At 44.0% G+C, this 13,833-nt stretch overlaps 1 protein-coding gene across 6 annotated transcripts in view; it reads left to right on the forward strand.

Moving 5' to 3' along the window:
- Positions 1-13,833, forward strand: part of ACOT11 (acyl-CoA thioesterase 11) — a 155,087-nt gene that overhangs the window by 105,165 nt on the left and 36,089 nt on the right. For 5 of the 6 annotated variants that reach the window (XM_061633092.1, XM_061633095.1, XM_061633097.1 and 2 more), the window contains 2 exons: positions 1,605-1,794; positions 10,000-10,069. In XM_061633092.1, coding sequence (XP_061489076.1) covers positions 1,605-1,794; positions 10,000-10,069 — 260 coding nt within the window. The remainder of the gene's footprint in view (positions 1-1,604; positions 1,795-9,999; positions 10,070-13,833) is intronic. The other variant, XM_061633093.1, reaches the window with a different exon arrangement.

Raw genomic sequence — 13,833 nt, forward strand, 5'->3', positions numbered from 1 at the left:
TTTCACCATCTGTTTTGTGAACTTGCATTAAGAATGCATGCTTAAAACATCTTCCTTTTCAAGGAATTCTGTTGTTTCAGCAATATCGTCTTTCCAAGGAGTTAAAGTTCAAAGGTGCTGCTTTTCCCAGGTATCACATTCACTGCCATTTTGATTGCACCATGGAATGTAGTTGGGCAGCTATCACAGCCACACTCATAGTTTGACTTCAGTCCCAGCATAATAACCTTGTTAGTTGTTCAAATATGTAGTGCCATTTTTAAAACTTCTAGGGCATAGGAAGAGTGTGAATATTGTGCTACTGTTGCTGAAATTTCCTGGCAAAGCAAATTTTCTGGGCAAAGAACCCATTGTCTTCATGTCATAATGACTACCAACTATCATCACCCTAGTTAGTCCACTGAGATGAGAGGAAGCTTCCATTCTTGTCCTTGTTTTAATCTGTTACAGTTTTCCCCCTCTTTTTAATCATGTTACGTGTGTTTAGTAGCTTACCAACACCAGGACATTTGTACTATCACGAACACTGCTTTGTGAATGGCTTCCATTAATGTACTTGTTACTGTCTCTACTTGATGCATGTCATTTCGCTGTTTACAGTCCCACCCACGACATACACCTGCAATTTAAGGATTGCATTTCATGCATCTGATGAAGTAGACTGCATTATGGCATACACATCTTGGACTAAATTTATTAGCCTTTTAAGGAGCCACAAGGCACTCAGCTGTGTTTGCTGCTACACAGACACCCCACTGAAAATTATTATGTCATGCATCTCTCTTTGGTTAGGAAGAATCCTCGGGTAGGATGTCACAAATGAAAATTGGGTAGCATCAGTAATAGAAAAGCCCTGGGAAAGGTTTATTGGCTGTTTTTAATGTTTGGCTGACCCTCATCTCCATGTTGGGATTCCACAACATCCCCTACTGCCGCATCTCCTGTAGAGACTGGTATTTTGGGGAAAATGGCAATGCTGCCAAGCTTCAACTGGATAAGTAGACATTATGTGCAGTGCTTTCATGGAAAGGCAGTAGGAGAGGGCAGCCTAAAAAATCTCTGTGAAACTCCCATCAGTTAAGGCCAGAATTTGCTTGCTGGTTAGAGGGACAGTATTTGCCTGGGATTTGTCAATTGCTGGTAATTTTTCCCACTGTCTTGAATTTGTCAGAAGGAGAGGATTTATTTGGGACATAAGCCCCTTGGTAGACGTTAACTCAGCTTTTTGGAAGTGATTGTTTTTAGACCCTCAAGACTTCAGGGACATGTTGCTACAGATATTAAATAGTATTCGGCCACCCACAGGAATTTTCCTCAGTTGCCAAGGCTCTCTTTCTGATGGGACAAGAAGGAATGTGGCGTTCAAAGGGGGTCTGTGCGTCCCTGTGTCAAACACGCTGCATAGCTTGGTTCTGGAGGAAACCGGGCATCAAGAATGCGATCGATACAGCAGGCGGCCAGACATAGGCAGGGCCCCACTTGCTCAGAGGTTCCGGCGGTGACTTGGTATCTATCAATAATGATTTGATGCTTTGTTCTCTTTCATCTCTCCTGGCCCGATTTACGCTCTTCTCCCCCTCCCCCCCAATCCCCTACACTTGCAGAGCTCCGCGGCTGCAGCAGCAAACTCGGCACTTTCGGAGGAGCAGCCCCAGCAGCACGACATGGAGAATTACCGGAATGCCACCGAGGTTCAAATGAGTCAGATGGTGCAGCCCTGTCACACCAACTACCGCGGGGAGCTCAGCATTGGGCAGCTCCTGAAATGGATCGACACGGCAGCCTGCCTCTCTGGTAAGCCGCCGCCGCTCACTGCCTCGAGCAGACGGAGGGGAGGGAGCTTGTTTCTTAGCAACCTTCCCTCGGCTGAATCAAAAGTGTGTGTGTGTGTGTGTGTGTGTGTGCTTGCATGCGTGCGTGAGGCCTAAGCTTGCTCAGTGCTCGGTTTTAAGGTGGCCTGAGCACGTTCCACCCACAGCACTCGCCGCGCAAAAAGAGAGTCCTCTTCGTGTAGTAGGAACAGGGTAGGAAGCAAGTGGTAGGGCTCGGGCCCGCGTGTTTCCCTAATTGTCAATAAATCCAAGGGGGGAAACGCAGATAGAAACGTCTGAAGTGGGGGAGCTGAATTTAGAGGGCTCCAGGTCAGGAGGGCTCTCTGACTGTAACCCAAGACTTGCAGAGGAGCTGCTTTGCGGGCCTCCCACGCCAACCCTTGGTTACAGCCCTATCCCATAATATGCTGCAGCTATTATTATTATTATTATTGTTATTACTCTATTGTGCTGAAAAACAACCGTTTGAAAAAGTTGTCTCAATATCAGTCAGGCTCATTTGGAATTTAATTTTTTTGTTTACTTTTATTCTGTTTCATGTAATCAGTTGTAACTGTGACATGAAAGTCATGTTAGTGCACGTGTATGGTGAACAATTCAACTCTAGGGCTCGAAGCAGCCAAGAAGGAACACGAATGAACACACACACACGGTCGCTTATACTCACCAACTGAGAGTTAAACCATAGCCGAAGGGTTGGCAACTGGAGGGTTCAGTTGGCCCCAAGAAGAATATTTTCTGTTCCTCCTCTCCAATTGCCAGTTCAGAGGAAAGACAGGTATGGAGGACTATGCGAAGATGGTTCATGCACTGGCGTAGTGGTCTACCCCACCAACATCCATCTTCTTCATAAAGTTGCCCTCCCATAAAACTAGTTGCTGTCCAGCATATTAAGATTGTAACTCTGCACAAGTAGAGGGTGGGAAGGACCACCGTGCCAAAAGTGCTTGTGGAAAACCCATAGGTCTCAAAACAAGATGAGGGGAAAGGGGAAACAGAGCAAAGATGCCCACAGTTGTTGGTCATTAATATGGAGTGTAGTTCCATTGTTTTGTTTCTAGGCATCATGCCTTTAGGACTTTCAATTACACTGTAGTGGAACTACTAAGGAGCTTCATAAAAGAGCTTGTATTTTGAAAGTAGGTGGATCTGAAGTGTTTAATGGATGTGTTTATTCCACTTGAAACCTGCCCAAGTCACATTGTTGTATGCTGATAGGTTTGGGAAAGGCAATACACTCTAATGCTGCATGCTGATAGGCAGGAATGCCACCTACCAGACCACCAGAGATTATTTTGCAGAATCCATAAGAAAGTAAGAGGAGCCGTACTGAATCGGAGCTAAGATCCATTTCATACCTGTTTGTCCAGCAGTAGGCAGATATATGCTTCCAGGACATACAAGCAGGACTGTTATGGAAATATATATATGCAGAGATACTCAGTGGTCTGAGCTGCTTGTGGGCCAGTATGTGTATTTACCTGTAGCAGGCTTTTACCCTGAATTTAGATCACTGAGACTTAAGACTTAGTAAAATAAGAAAAGCTACTTTATTTATAGAAATATATAGTAGATAGGAAAGGCATACCTAGTTCTAACTAAGTTTGAGGCGCAATGCCCAGACTTGGGTATTGTCCTCATGGCTCAGGAGAGAGAGCAAAGACAAAGATGCGTCCTCTCTCCTCTGGCAGTCGAAGAAGACAACAAACGAAGGAGGGTCAGGTCAGCTTCCCTGAGCATATCAGCTTACAACAGAAGGAAGTTAGGTAGAGAAGAGTACAGTTAAAGATAGGTGAGCCTAGCCAGCAGAAGGACCCTAACTCTACCTTCTGGAAAACAAACAAAAGAATCCAAACAGGAGTTGCTCTTGCCCCACTTCCAACAAGGACATGAAGGCAATAGTCTCATTTCCTTGCCTAAGCTTAAAGGCTAGCAACTGGAGGCTTCAGTTGGCTCCAAGAAAAATATTCTCTCTCCCTCCCCCTCCAGTTGCCAATTCAGAGGTAGAATAGATGTGTTAGATCATATGGAGGAGCACTGTTTGTTGTGCCCCTGTGTTACAAAGGCCAGACTGGCCTCTGCTGGAAGCCAGACACTTAGGGCTCATCCAGACAACTGCAAAATGTGTGACATACCCACTATGTGTGTTCATTTTTCGGTCGTCCAAATGACGTCTGGCGCTGTTACGCATTTTCGCGGGTTAAATCCGCTCCTTGCAATACCGGCAAAAATGCGATTTGCTGTTTAAAATCGGGAATCAACCGCTGTGCCTTCAGGAGTTAGGATGCAATACCGCGGACTTTACAGCTGATGGGCGGTTCTTGGGTGTTTCCCCTTGCCACTCCTCATTCCAGCCAATCATGTATCTGCACTTTTGCGCATGTGCGAGAATAAGCCCGGGAAAATTGAACCAATCATCGCAATGGTGGTGTGTGTGTGGGGGTCTGCAACTACTGCGCAGATGCATTTTATTTTTTGCCAGCCTGCAAACTGGGCGGCTGCTCTGGGTGAGATCTGCAATGCACAGCCAGTGAGAAAGGGGGGGTGGTCGGTTTCAGCCTGCCCCTGAAAGCCTGTCAATTTCATTCTACTTGCTTGGGGTTTTTGCTTCAAATCAGAAAAGCATACATTGGTTTAAGTGTAGTATTGCAAATGCAAACAAGAAAAGAGCTTCTGGTTGGTTTCAAGTCTGCTCCAGAAAGCTTTGTCAATTTCATTCTCCTGGGAAGGAAAGGGAGAAGGAGGGGAGGGGTGACAAGTTTCTTGCTTTTTTGGAGAAATAAGTGCATTGCCAGCGTGTGTATCTCCTTAAATATCAATAAAGGCAGAAAAGCATACATTCCTTTAAGTTTAATATGGCAAATGCAAACAAGAAAAGGGTGTCCATTTCATTCTCTGTGGGAAGGCAGGCATGAAACCGACCAGCAGCCTTTCCTTCCAGGCAAGAACTCCTTTACAGCCATATTGTGCTTCCTTGCAAAGGGGGAGAGGAGCATACGTAATTTTTTTGCTGACCAATTGGTTGATAGGGGGAGGTTTTAGAGGCAGAGCTTGGAAAAAGCAAAAAGAATGTAGGGGTCTTACCGCTGCGGGTGCGGGTGCAAAAAAGTGTTTTTTTTAATTGGGAAATTGCGAACTAAAAGGCAAAGTGAGGACTATCAGATGACAAACCGAATATGGAAACCGTGGATTATCCTGCTCTGTCTGGATAAGCCCTTAGTGTTGCTGGTCCAATGCTTTGGAACGCTCTCCCAGGAGCGATTCAGCAGGTATCTTTGCTTTTGAGTTTCAGGCATCTCTTGAAGTCTTGAAAGACTAAATTGAAGGGGGTTTTTGTGCCAGCAAAAACTATGCAGTTATTTAAAATGCCCCCTGAGTAGCTGGTCATTTTAATGATTGTTTTATATTGCTTTTAAATGTTACATTGCTGTATAATACTCTGATCTTTTGCAAGATGGTGGTATATAACTATTTTTATAAATAAATGTTCTCAGCATCTGGCATTCAGATTCAAAGGTAAACTACCTCTGAACCTGGAAGCTCTATATAGCTGTCATAGCTACAAGCTGTTGATACACCTGTCCTTTCTGCATTTGTCCAATCCTTTAACCAAGCAATCCAAGCTAGTGGTCATTGCATCATCCCATGGCAGTGAATTATGTGCTCTGTGAAATAGAACTTCCTCTTTCTGCCCTGAACATACTGCCAGTAATGTTTACTGGAGAAAAATCTGAGTTTTGTCTAGAATTATTTCTGCTAAATTGTGGGAAAGGAATATGAATTCCTGTGAGAGAAAGAGAGACCCACCCCCCAACTAGCGTAATTTTTACACTTACAGTTGTTGGAAGTAAAGCACCAGTGCTTGTAACAAGTAACCTGACAGTAGAAGAAAGGCAAACTGTTCTTCTTTCACTGATTCTTTCTTGAGTAACTACTGGTTGTTTTTCCTTCAGGCTTTACTTCCCTCCTCTTCTTGTTAGTGACAGTGTGTGTGAGTGCTAGCTTCATGATTCTGTTAAGGCCACATGTATGTCTGTACACAGAATGGCTTTATTTCCCACGAATAATAAACCTTAAGTTTATTATTTCAACCACTAGTCTTACCTGACTATTCATTTCTGCACTCTACTGCAATATACACCAAACTTCAATAACAATGAACCACATTTGCCATTTTGTTTTCTGTTCAAAAAGAAAGCCTTATAGAGCTGTTTGCAGTCTGCTTGGTTTTTTACCATCCTGAATAATTTTAGTTTCATCTGCAAACTTTGCTATTTCATCACTCTCCCCTAACTTCTAAACAAGTTCACAGATCCAGCCCCAAGATATTTTGCTGTCTGAGGTGAAGGACAAGATGGACCTCCACCTTCCACTTCATTGCACATCCAGACGCCATCCAGACTAGTAGATGAATTTTACTTGAAGATTGACAGGACAATGTCCTCCCCTACATCTTAGAGAAAGTTTAATTTTACTGGCCACAGATGATTCATGCTTTGACTTGCCTCCATTATGAAAATTGTTATTTAACCAGTTCCTGATCCAGAAGTGGAGCTGTCATTCAATCTCAAATTTACCATTCTTAGGCAAGGCGGCTGAACGGGTGGTGGCAAAACAGTTGCAAGCACACTTGGAGGAAGCGGATTATCTAGATCCATTTCAATCGGGCTTCAGGCCTGGACATGGGACTGAAACAGCCTTGGTCGCCTTGGTGGATGATATGAGGAGGGCATGGGATAGGGGCGAATGCACCTTCCTTGTTCTCCTTGATCTCTCAGCGGCTTTTGATACCGTTGACCACGCTATCCTCTTGGACCGCCTGAGGGGATTGGGTATAGGGGGCACTGTATGGCAGTGGTTCCATTCCTTCCTCTCCGGTAGGTACCAAAGAGTAGCATTGGAGGAGGAGGTTTCGGATCCGTGGCCTCTCACTTGTGGAGTGCCACAGGGTTCTATCCTCTCCCCGATGCTATTTAACATCTATATAAAGCCGCTGGGGGCAATCATCAGGAGATTTGGGCTGCAGTGTCATCAGTATGCGGATGACACGCAGCTCTATCTCTCATTCAAATCTTCACCAAGGTTGGCTGTAGAAACCCTGTCCAAATGCCTGGAGTCGGTGAGTGGCCGGATGGGAAGGAATAAGCTGAAGCTGAATCCAGATAAAACCGAGGTACTGTTTGTGGGAGATAAGAAAAGGTTGGGGGATGTGGACCTGGTGGTCAATGGGGTATGTTTGCCGCTGAAAGACCAGGTCCGCAGCCTGGGGGTCATTTTGGACTCCCAGCTGTCCATGGAGGCTCAAGTCTCGGCTGTGAGCCGGATGGCGCTGTATCAACTCCATCTGATACGGAGGCTGCATCCCTACCTTCCTATCCATCTACTCCCACCGGTGGTACATGCCCTGGTCACCTCTCGCCTAGACTACTGTAATGCGCTCTACATGGAGTTACCCTTGAAAACGGTCCGGAAGCTACAACTGGTACAGAATGCGGCGGCTCGTCTGATTACAGGCAGCCGCTGGCAAGATCACATCACTCCTGTGTTAAAGGAGTTGCACTGGTTACCGGTTGCTTACCGAACCCAATTCAAGGTGTTGGTTCTGACCTTTAAAACCCTATACGGTTTTGGCCCAGTCTATCTGAAGGAGCACCTCCAGCATCGTCAGGGTTGCCGCTCAACAAGATCAGCCTCAGAGGACCTCTCGATCCCACCGGTAAAAACAGCAAGACTGGTGAGGACTAGAGAGAGGGCCTTCTCAATAGTGGCCCCCACCCTATGGAATTCTCTCCCAAATGATCTCCGTCATGCCCCCTCTGAGATGACTTTCCGCCGGACTCTGAAGACTTGGCTCTTCAGGAAAGCTTTTGGGATGGGTTAAGTTTTTATTGTTAGGTTTTTAAATTTTAATGTTTAATGTATTGTTTTATTGTGTACGTCGCCCAGAGTGGCTGGTCAACCAGCCAGATGGGCGACTAATAAACTGAATAATAAATAAATAAATAAAATGTAGTTTTATGGCAGAAATTGGCTCTTCACATTCTTTCTTGGTTGCCATTGCTTTGCCAGTGTGCACACTCATTTTTTGCCCCCCTTATTTGGGCACAGGTTCCATGTTTTAGGGGTGCTGCCTTGCCTTTTATTATTTCCTCCACGCTGCTGTTTAACCACACTGGCAGTCTTTTGGGCTTGTTTGTAGCTTTCCTATGTTGGTATCACGTTAATCTGAGGTTATCTCTTAGTCATTTAAATAACTCCCAAACTTCCAAAAGAGATTTGTTTCTCCTGACAGATATCTTCAATTTCATTTTAAGTAATCCACTTTTTGCCAAAGTCGTCTTGTCAAATTTAGTGTGGCCATTTTGGGTTTTCAAGGCAATTATCTTTTAAATTGCTCAAAATGGTTCTAATAGATTACTCTAAGTGATTGACTGATGGATTGGAACCAAAAGTAGGAAAAATCCAGGTGCCCAGTACCCCCCAGTTCCTTAAAAAAAGTTAGGCCTGGCAACTGGCATCTGGGTTGCTGCAGAGGTTAATAAGGAGCCTCCTACCTGGCTTCTAAAATGTTACAGTTCTGATGGTTATAATCATTTTAAAATTATAATTATTAAAAAGGATTGTAAACCAATTAAGTAAAACATCTGCTTTTCATTAGACTAATAAGTTGATTGCTTTGATGCATTTGTGAATCATCTATATTTGATATTGGTATAGGACTTATTCTATGCTATACTGTTGGTGACACACTGAAAGAAGTGTTAGATAAGATACCATTCGGTATTCAAATGAAAGCTAGTTTTTAATACTGTTCACTTTATTCCTTTTGACTGTCATGCACCAGAACCAAAACACAAATAGACATTGCTTTGAAGGTGGAGAGCCTTGTGCTTGGTGGCCCAATGTGGCCATTTAGGCCTCTCATTGGCCCTTGGGATGCTCCCTAGACTAGCCCACCTCCTTTAGCCCATAAGCCCTTTTCCCAGGCAACATCCCTCACCAGCCTTGCTCCATGCCTTCCCTGAGTACTTTTTTGTCTGGAATGTGTTCTTGTAATAATACCTCTTGCTTGCCTGGATGGAGGAGTGTGTGTGTGTGTGTGTGTGTAAACCTTCTAACTTTTGTATGAATGAATTTTAGAATGAGGCCTAGTATACAAAGCTAAGAATTGTACCTATTATCCCACTCATGATTGGCTTTGTCCCCACCCCCACTAGAATACGGCCCCTGGAAGCTTCCTCACTAGGGAATGTGGCCTTCAGGCTGCAAAGGATTTCCTGCTCCTGTCTAAGCTACACAAGTTAACATTTGACCTAGCTGATTAAAAAGGGCTCTCTTCGTTAATTAATTAAAGCTTTCTGTGATTAAATCTGTCAATTTAAACTGATTACAGCTTATCGACCTGTTATAATCAATTCCTGATCTGATCTGAAGAACTGAAGCAAAGGAAAACTATTGATAAGGGTATATTATCATATGGCGTATTTTATGGTCCTGTTTATGCAGCAGCTTGTAAAGTGAAAATAAAATTTCTTACATTTATAATGAGAACTAGGAGGGTAGCTATACTCATTCAGATAGGTAGGAGGGGGATCACTAACCTTTTTGGGCCCAAGGCACTTTTGGAAATCTAAGATACCACAAAATATTCATTTCCCAGAAGAAAAACTGGCAATGCTCAGACCCCGTCCCCAAGAACAAGCAAAACACACTGAAATAAGTAAAACACAGAAAAAAAGCAGTCCACATCCTCAAAAAAAGCAGGCACCCCCCCCCCCAAAGGCAAACGAAAATGAACTCCAGGTATAGGTAAACCATGATCATAGAAGAGATGCATAGCCTTTAAATAAAAAAAAATATTTCAAATGCCAAACACCCAGAATAATCTTGTGTTCCAACAGTAGCTTTTTAGGCAGTTGGGTGATCATGTGCCTGGGAATTTTTCCCAATTCTGCATGTGGGGATAATTGTAGTAGTGCTTCTTAACATAGCATGCTCATGTACTGGACTCTGCAGTTTTATGCATTCTACTGTGGTGCAGATTTTGTTCCTGCAACGAAGGTTTCTTGTTTCCATTCTGAGTCTGCAACTGTGATTACTGTGAACAGAAAGAGCCCTGTTTGGTGTAATGATGTACATATCTAATGTGGTTTGTTTGCTTTTTCAGCAGAGAGGCATGCTGGCTGCCCTTGCGTCACGGCTTCAGTGGATGATATCTATTTTGAGCACACAATTAGGTAACTGCCTCACTTCCTTGCTTTTTCGTAGTTTAACTGGATTTTCTTTAAACTGGATTTTTCAGCAAATGTACAAGATGTAGAAATTTGTGCCATGTTAATTAGTCATTTTTACTCTGGGTGAGTTCCCCAGGTTTTTTTTTTACCAGGGTAGCCAATGAAAAATATTAGGGAGAAGCCATGAGTTTTTAACCTTTCAATTAAGATGAGGTGTTCCGACTGTGCTGTTTCAGTGTAGCATTGCAAAACATTGCTGGCCTTTGGTGTTTGCTCTTAAGGAAGAACACACTGTTGATGAGGAGGGTTTGGATTGTGTTCATTTCCTTGCCATTGCAGCCCTATTGAGGTCTTATACATGAAAATAAAGTAAATACCTGAGGGGGCAGTAGTAGGGGAACAAGCACGCTTGCTCCCCCTCATCCTTGTCTCATCTCTCCAATTCGCGGGGGATGGACCTTCTATACTTGTGGATTCTCCCTGCACATTTTAGAATCCTGATTTCTCAGGGTTCTAAAATGGGCAGGGAGCTTCCATGTGTACAGGACACTCCTCGTTTCAGATGATCGTCCTCCATGACTTGGAGAGTGATGAAGACTGTGTGTAGCTCTAGCACATTTGTCCCCACTGCCCCCAACATGTTTGCTGTAGTCCTCTTCAGGTGTTATGTTAAAGAGTAGGGTTGCACTTACACACAAATTGACATCCCCCAAAATCAAGGTGTAATCAGAGCAATGTCAGAACCTGTTTTGAATTCCAGGAGTCAGTTCTGGACTGGCTTACATTCTAGGATCAAAGGGAGTACGTTGGAGCATTCGTAGAATACTGCTTTCCCTACTGATCATGGCTTGCCCTACACATCTAGTGTTTGGGGAGGATGGTTTTGGGTCATAGGATTATGACTCCTCAAAGGGCTTGAGCCTCAGTACCTCTCAGATTAGAAAATGAGCCAGTGCCTGTGTTACACCTTGCATAGTAATGTGTGTGTCAATGCAAGAATATATTTGTCCTTCTGTATAGATCAGAAGCTGCATTATACCAGGTCAGAATTTGTCCATCTAGCCCTGGATTATGTCCTCTGACTGGCAATGGCTCTCCAGGGTCTCAATCTCTCCTTGTGATCCTTTGAACTGGAGATACCAGGGACCTTTTGCATGCAAAGTATGTGCTCTGTCAGCAAGCTGTGGTCCCTTCTAGAAGAAGATGACAAAACAGTGTTGTCAGAGGAGACAAACTACTTGAGAACATAAGAACTGGCCATGTACTGAATTAGCTCATCTGTCTATCAAGCTCATTATGGTTTCCACTGACTGGCAGCAGCTCTCCGAGGCTTCACACAGGAGTCTTTCCCTGGGATCTTGTGAGAAGAGCTATAGCTCAGTGCGACAACATCTGCTTTGCCTGCAGTAGATATTGGGTTTAATCCTTGGCAGCTCCAAGTAGGGCTGGGAATTTTATTATTTCTTTATCTAACAGTATTTATATCCATAACCTCTAAGTGGTTTACATCGACTGCTCCCATCTGAAACCCCAGAGAGCCGCTGCCAGTCAGCGTAGACAATATTGAGCTATGTGGACCAGTGGTCTGACTTTGTATAAGGCAGCTTTGGAACCCTATTTGGAGATCCCAGAGACTGAAACTGGGATCTTCTGCATGCAAAGCAGGTGCTCTACCACTAACCTACGGTCCGTCCCTATGCCATTTCTATTTAAACGTATAGACTTAACACAAATTTTCTGGATCGTAATATTCATGCTGAACTGTTATTATCTCGTTATTTGTGAGTATGTGAGAGTGCATTACCATAACAATTTCATGTCATTTGTGGAAGTGCAAGCCCTATGGCACACCAATGTTCCAAATTAACAAACCACCTTTTAGGCAGTGGTGAAAGATGAAGTGAGCGTCTTTGTCATAGGGCAAGTATGCACAAACTCTACATATTTTTTCTAGGCTATAGGGTGGATTGTCGTGTCCTTATTTTGGGGGAACTGTTGGAAGATTTTGTGAACTTGTAGTTCTGTCTTGTAATATTTTAAACTTTTATATTACTTTATTTGAGCACCCGTTATATTAATTCTTTTGAAATGTTTGGCTTTATTAACCATGTGCTTGACTCAATATGGTGTCAGATCAGGAATGGGAAATGTGTACTCCTCCAGATGTTGTTAGACTCCAGCTCCCATCAGCCCCGGCCAGAATGGCCAGTGGTCCAGAATGATGGGACTTGTAGCCCAACAGCCTCTGGGTTCTCTGTTCCTGCCATAGATAATGGTGCTACATTTAGACCCAAGCTTGTCTTATGTTGTGGTAGAGACACCTGGATGCCTGCCTTCAGCAAAAGGTTGGATGCCCAGGAAAGGGCATGTCTCCTAGTTGACAGCCCTGATAGCTGGTTGCCTCTGGACTTCTGTATTGTTTACACAGAGGAACAATGTGTTCTGACCACTTGCATCAAAGATTGCTTAACCTTTTTTGTGTTTGTAGGGCTATGTATGGGCTATGGAGCTTGCCAGAAAGTAACTCAGAAAGGCTTTTGGGGAACCCTGGTGCACTCCAGAGATGCTAGGAAACCCCTGTTCCCCTCACAGAGATGTAGTTCCCAGAGTGGTATAATAGTCTTTTCCCTCCTCCCAGGAAACTCTGGGAACAGTAGGTTAGTGAGGGGAATAGGGGTCTCCTAATAACTCTCAGCACCCTTAACAAAGTACAGTTCCTGGGATTTTTGGGGGGAAGCCATGACTCTTTAAAGTAGCATGATACTGCTTTAAATGTGCAGATGGGGCCTATATGGTAATGACTGTGACAGTTTAAAACACTGGCACTCCAATACAGGTCCTACGGGAGCAGCGGGAGTACTCCTATTCATGTTTATTAGGCCCCAGGGAAGCAAAAAGACAGATTAAAAGTACAAGACGTCGCACAATCCACATATTCCAAGATCAAGACTAGCATACAGACCACATCGTAGTACTCCAGGGAGACTGAAAAGAAGCAGGACAACATAAGGCAGGATTGCCTGAGAGAAGCTTGCATGCTGCTTGCTGAAAGGGTCACAAAGGTACATTTAAGATCAATAGCCTGCTAACTTGGGTCAGCTTCTAGTATGCCGGGAAGGTGTTTCTATGCAGGAACTCCTCTTGGATCAGTATTTTGGCTCTAGGTTGAGCCCAAGAACATTCATCTTTAAAAAGACAAAAATAAAGGCATGCATTTGACACAGGTTGTTTAGATCAGAGCTCGGAAAAGTTACTTTTTTGAACTACAACTCCCATCAGCCCCAGCCAGCATGCGCTGGCTGGGGCTGATGGGAGTTGTAGTCCAAAATGTAACTTTTCCGAGCTCTGGTTTAGATCCATAGTTGTTTTAAGGCAGCCTGATTCATCTTGATGGGTCAGCGTGACCACACCTCAGGGTGTGGTTAGTTGCAGGGACTGGATGTATTGGGACCCACCCTCTGCCCAAGCCACATCAGTCAAGTCCTGACGCATTGCTGCCAAGTCTGCTTGCAAGTCAAACCCTCCGGGAGCTTCCTAGCTGTAATTCTTAACAGGCAAACAAACCAATCCTGGTACAATGGCAACAAAATCCTGATGGGGAGTTCGAAAGTGACATGTAATAAACATTTTTTTTCTTTTTCTTTCTGAACCTAGTTCAGTGAGAATAGCTGTATTTCTGGTTAGCAAGGGTGCAATGCAAAAGGTACAGAAATTTTGGTGAAATTGTGTAACTGGCAGACTCCAGCAGTTGAGCTTGTGCATCCTGT

The sequence above is a fragment of the Rhineura floridana genome, chromosome 6, assembly GCF_030035675.1.
Source record: "Rhineura floridana isolate rRhiFlo1 chromosome 6, rRhiFlo1.hap2, whole genome shotgun sequence".
NCBI lineage: Eukaryota > Metazoa > Chordata > Lepidosauria > Squamata > Rhineuridae > Rhineura > Rhineura floridana.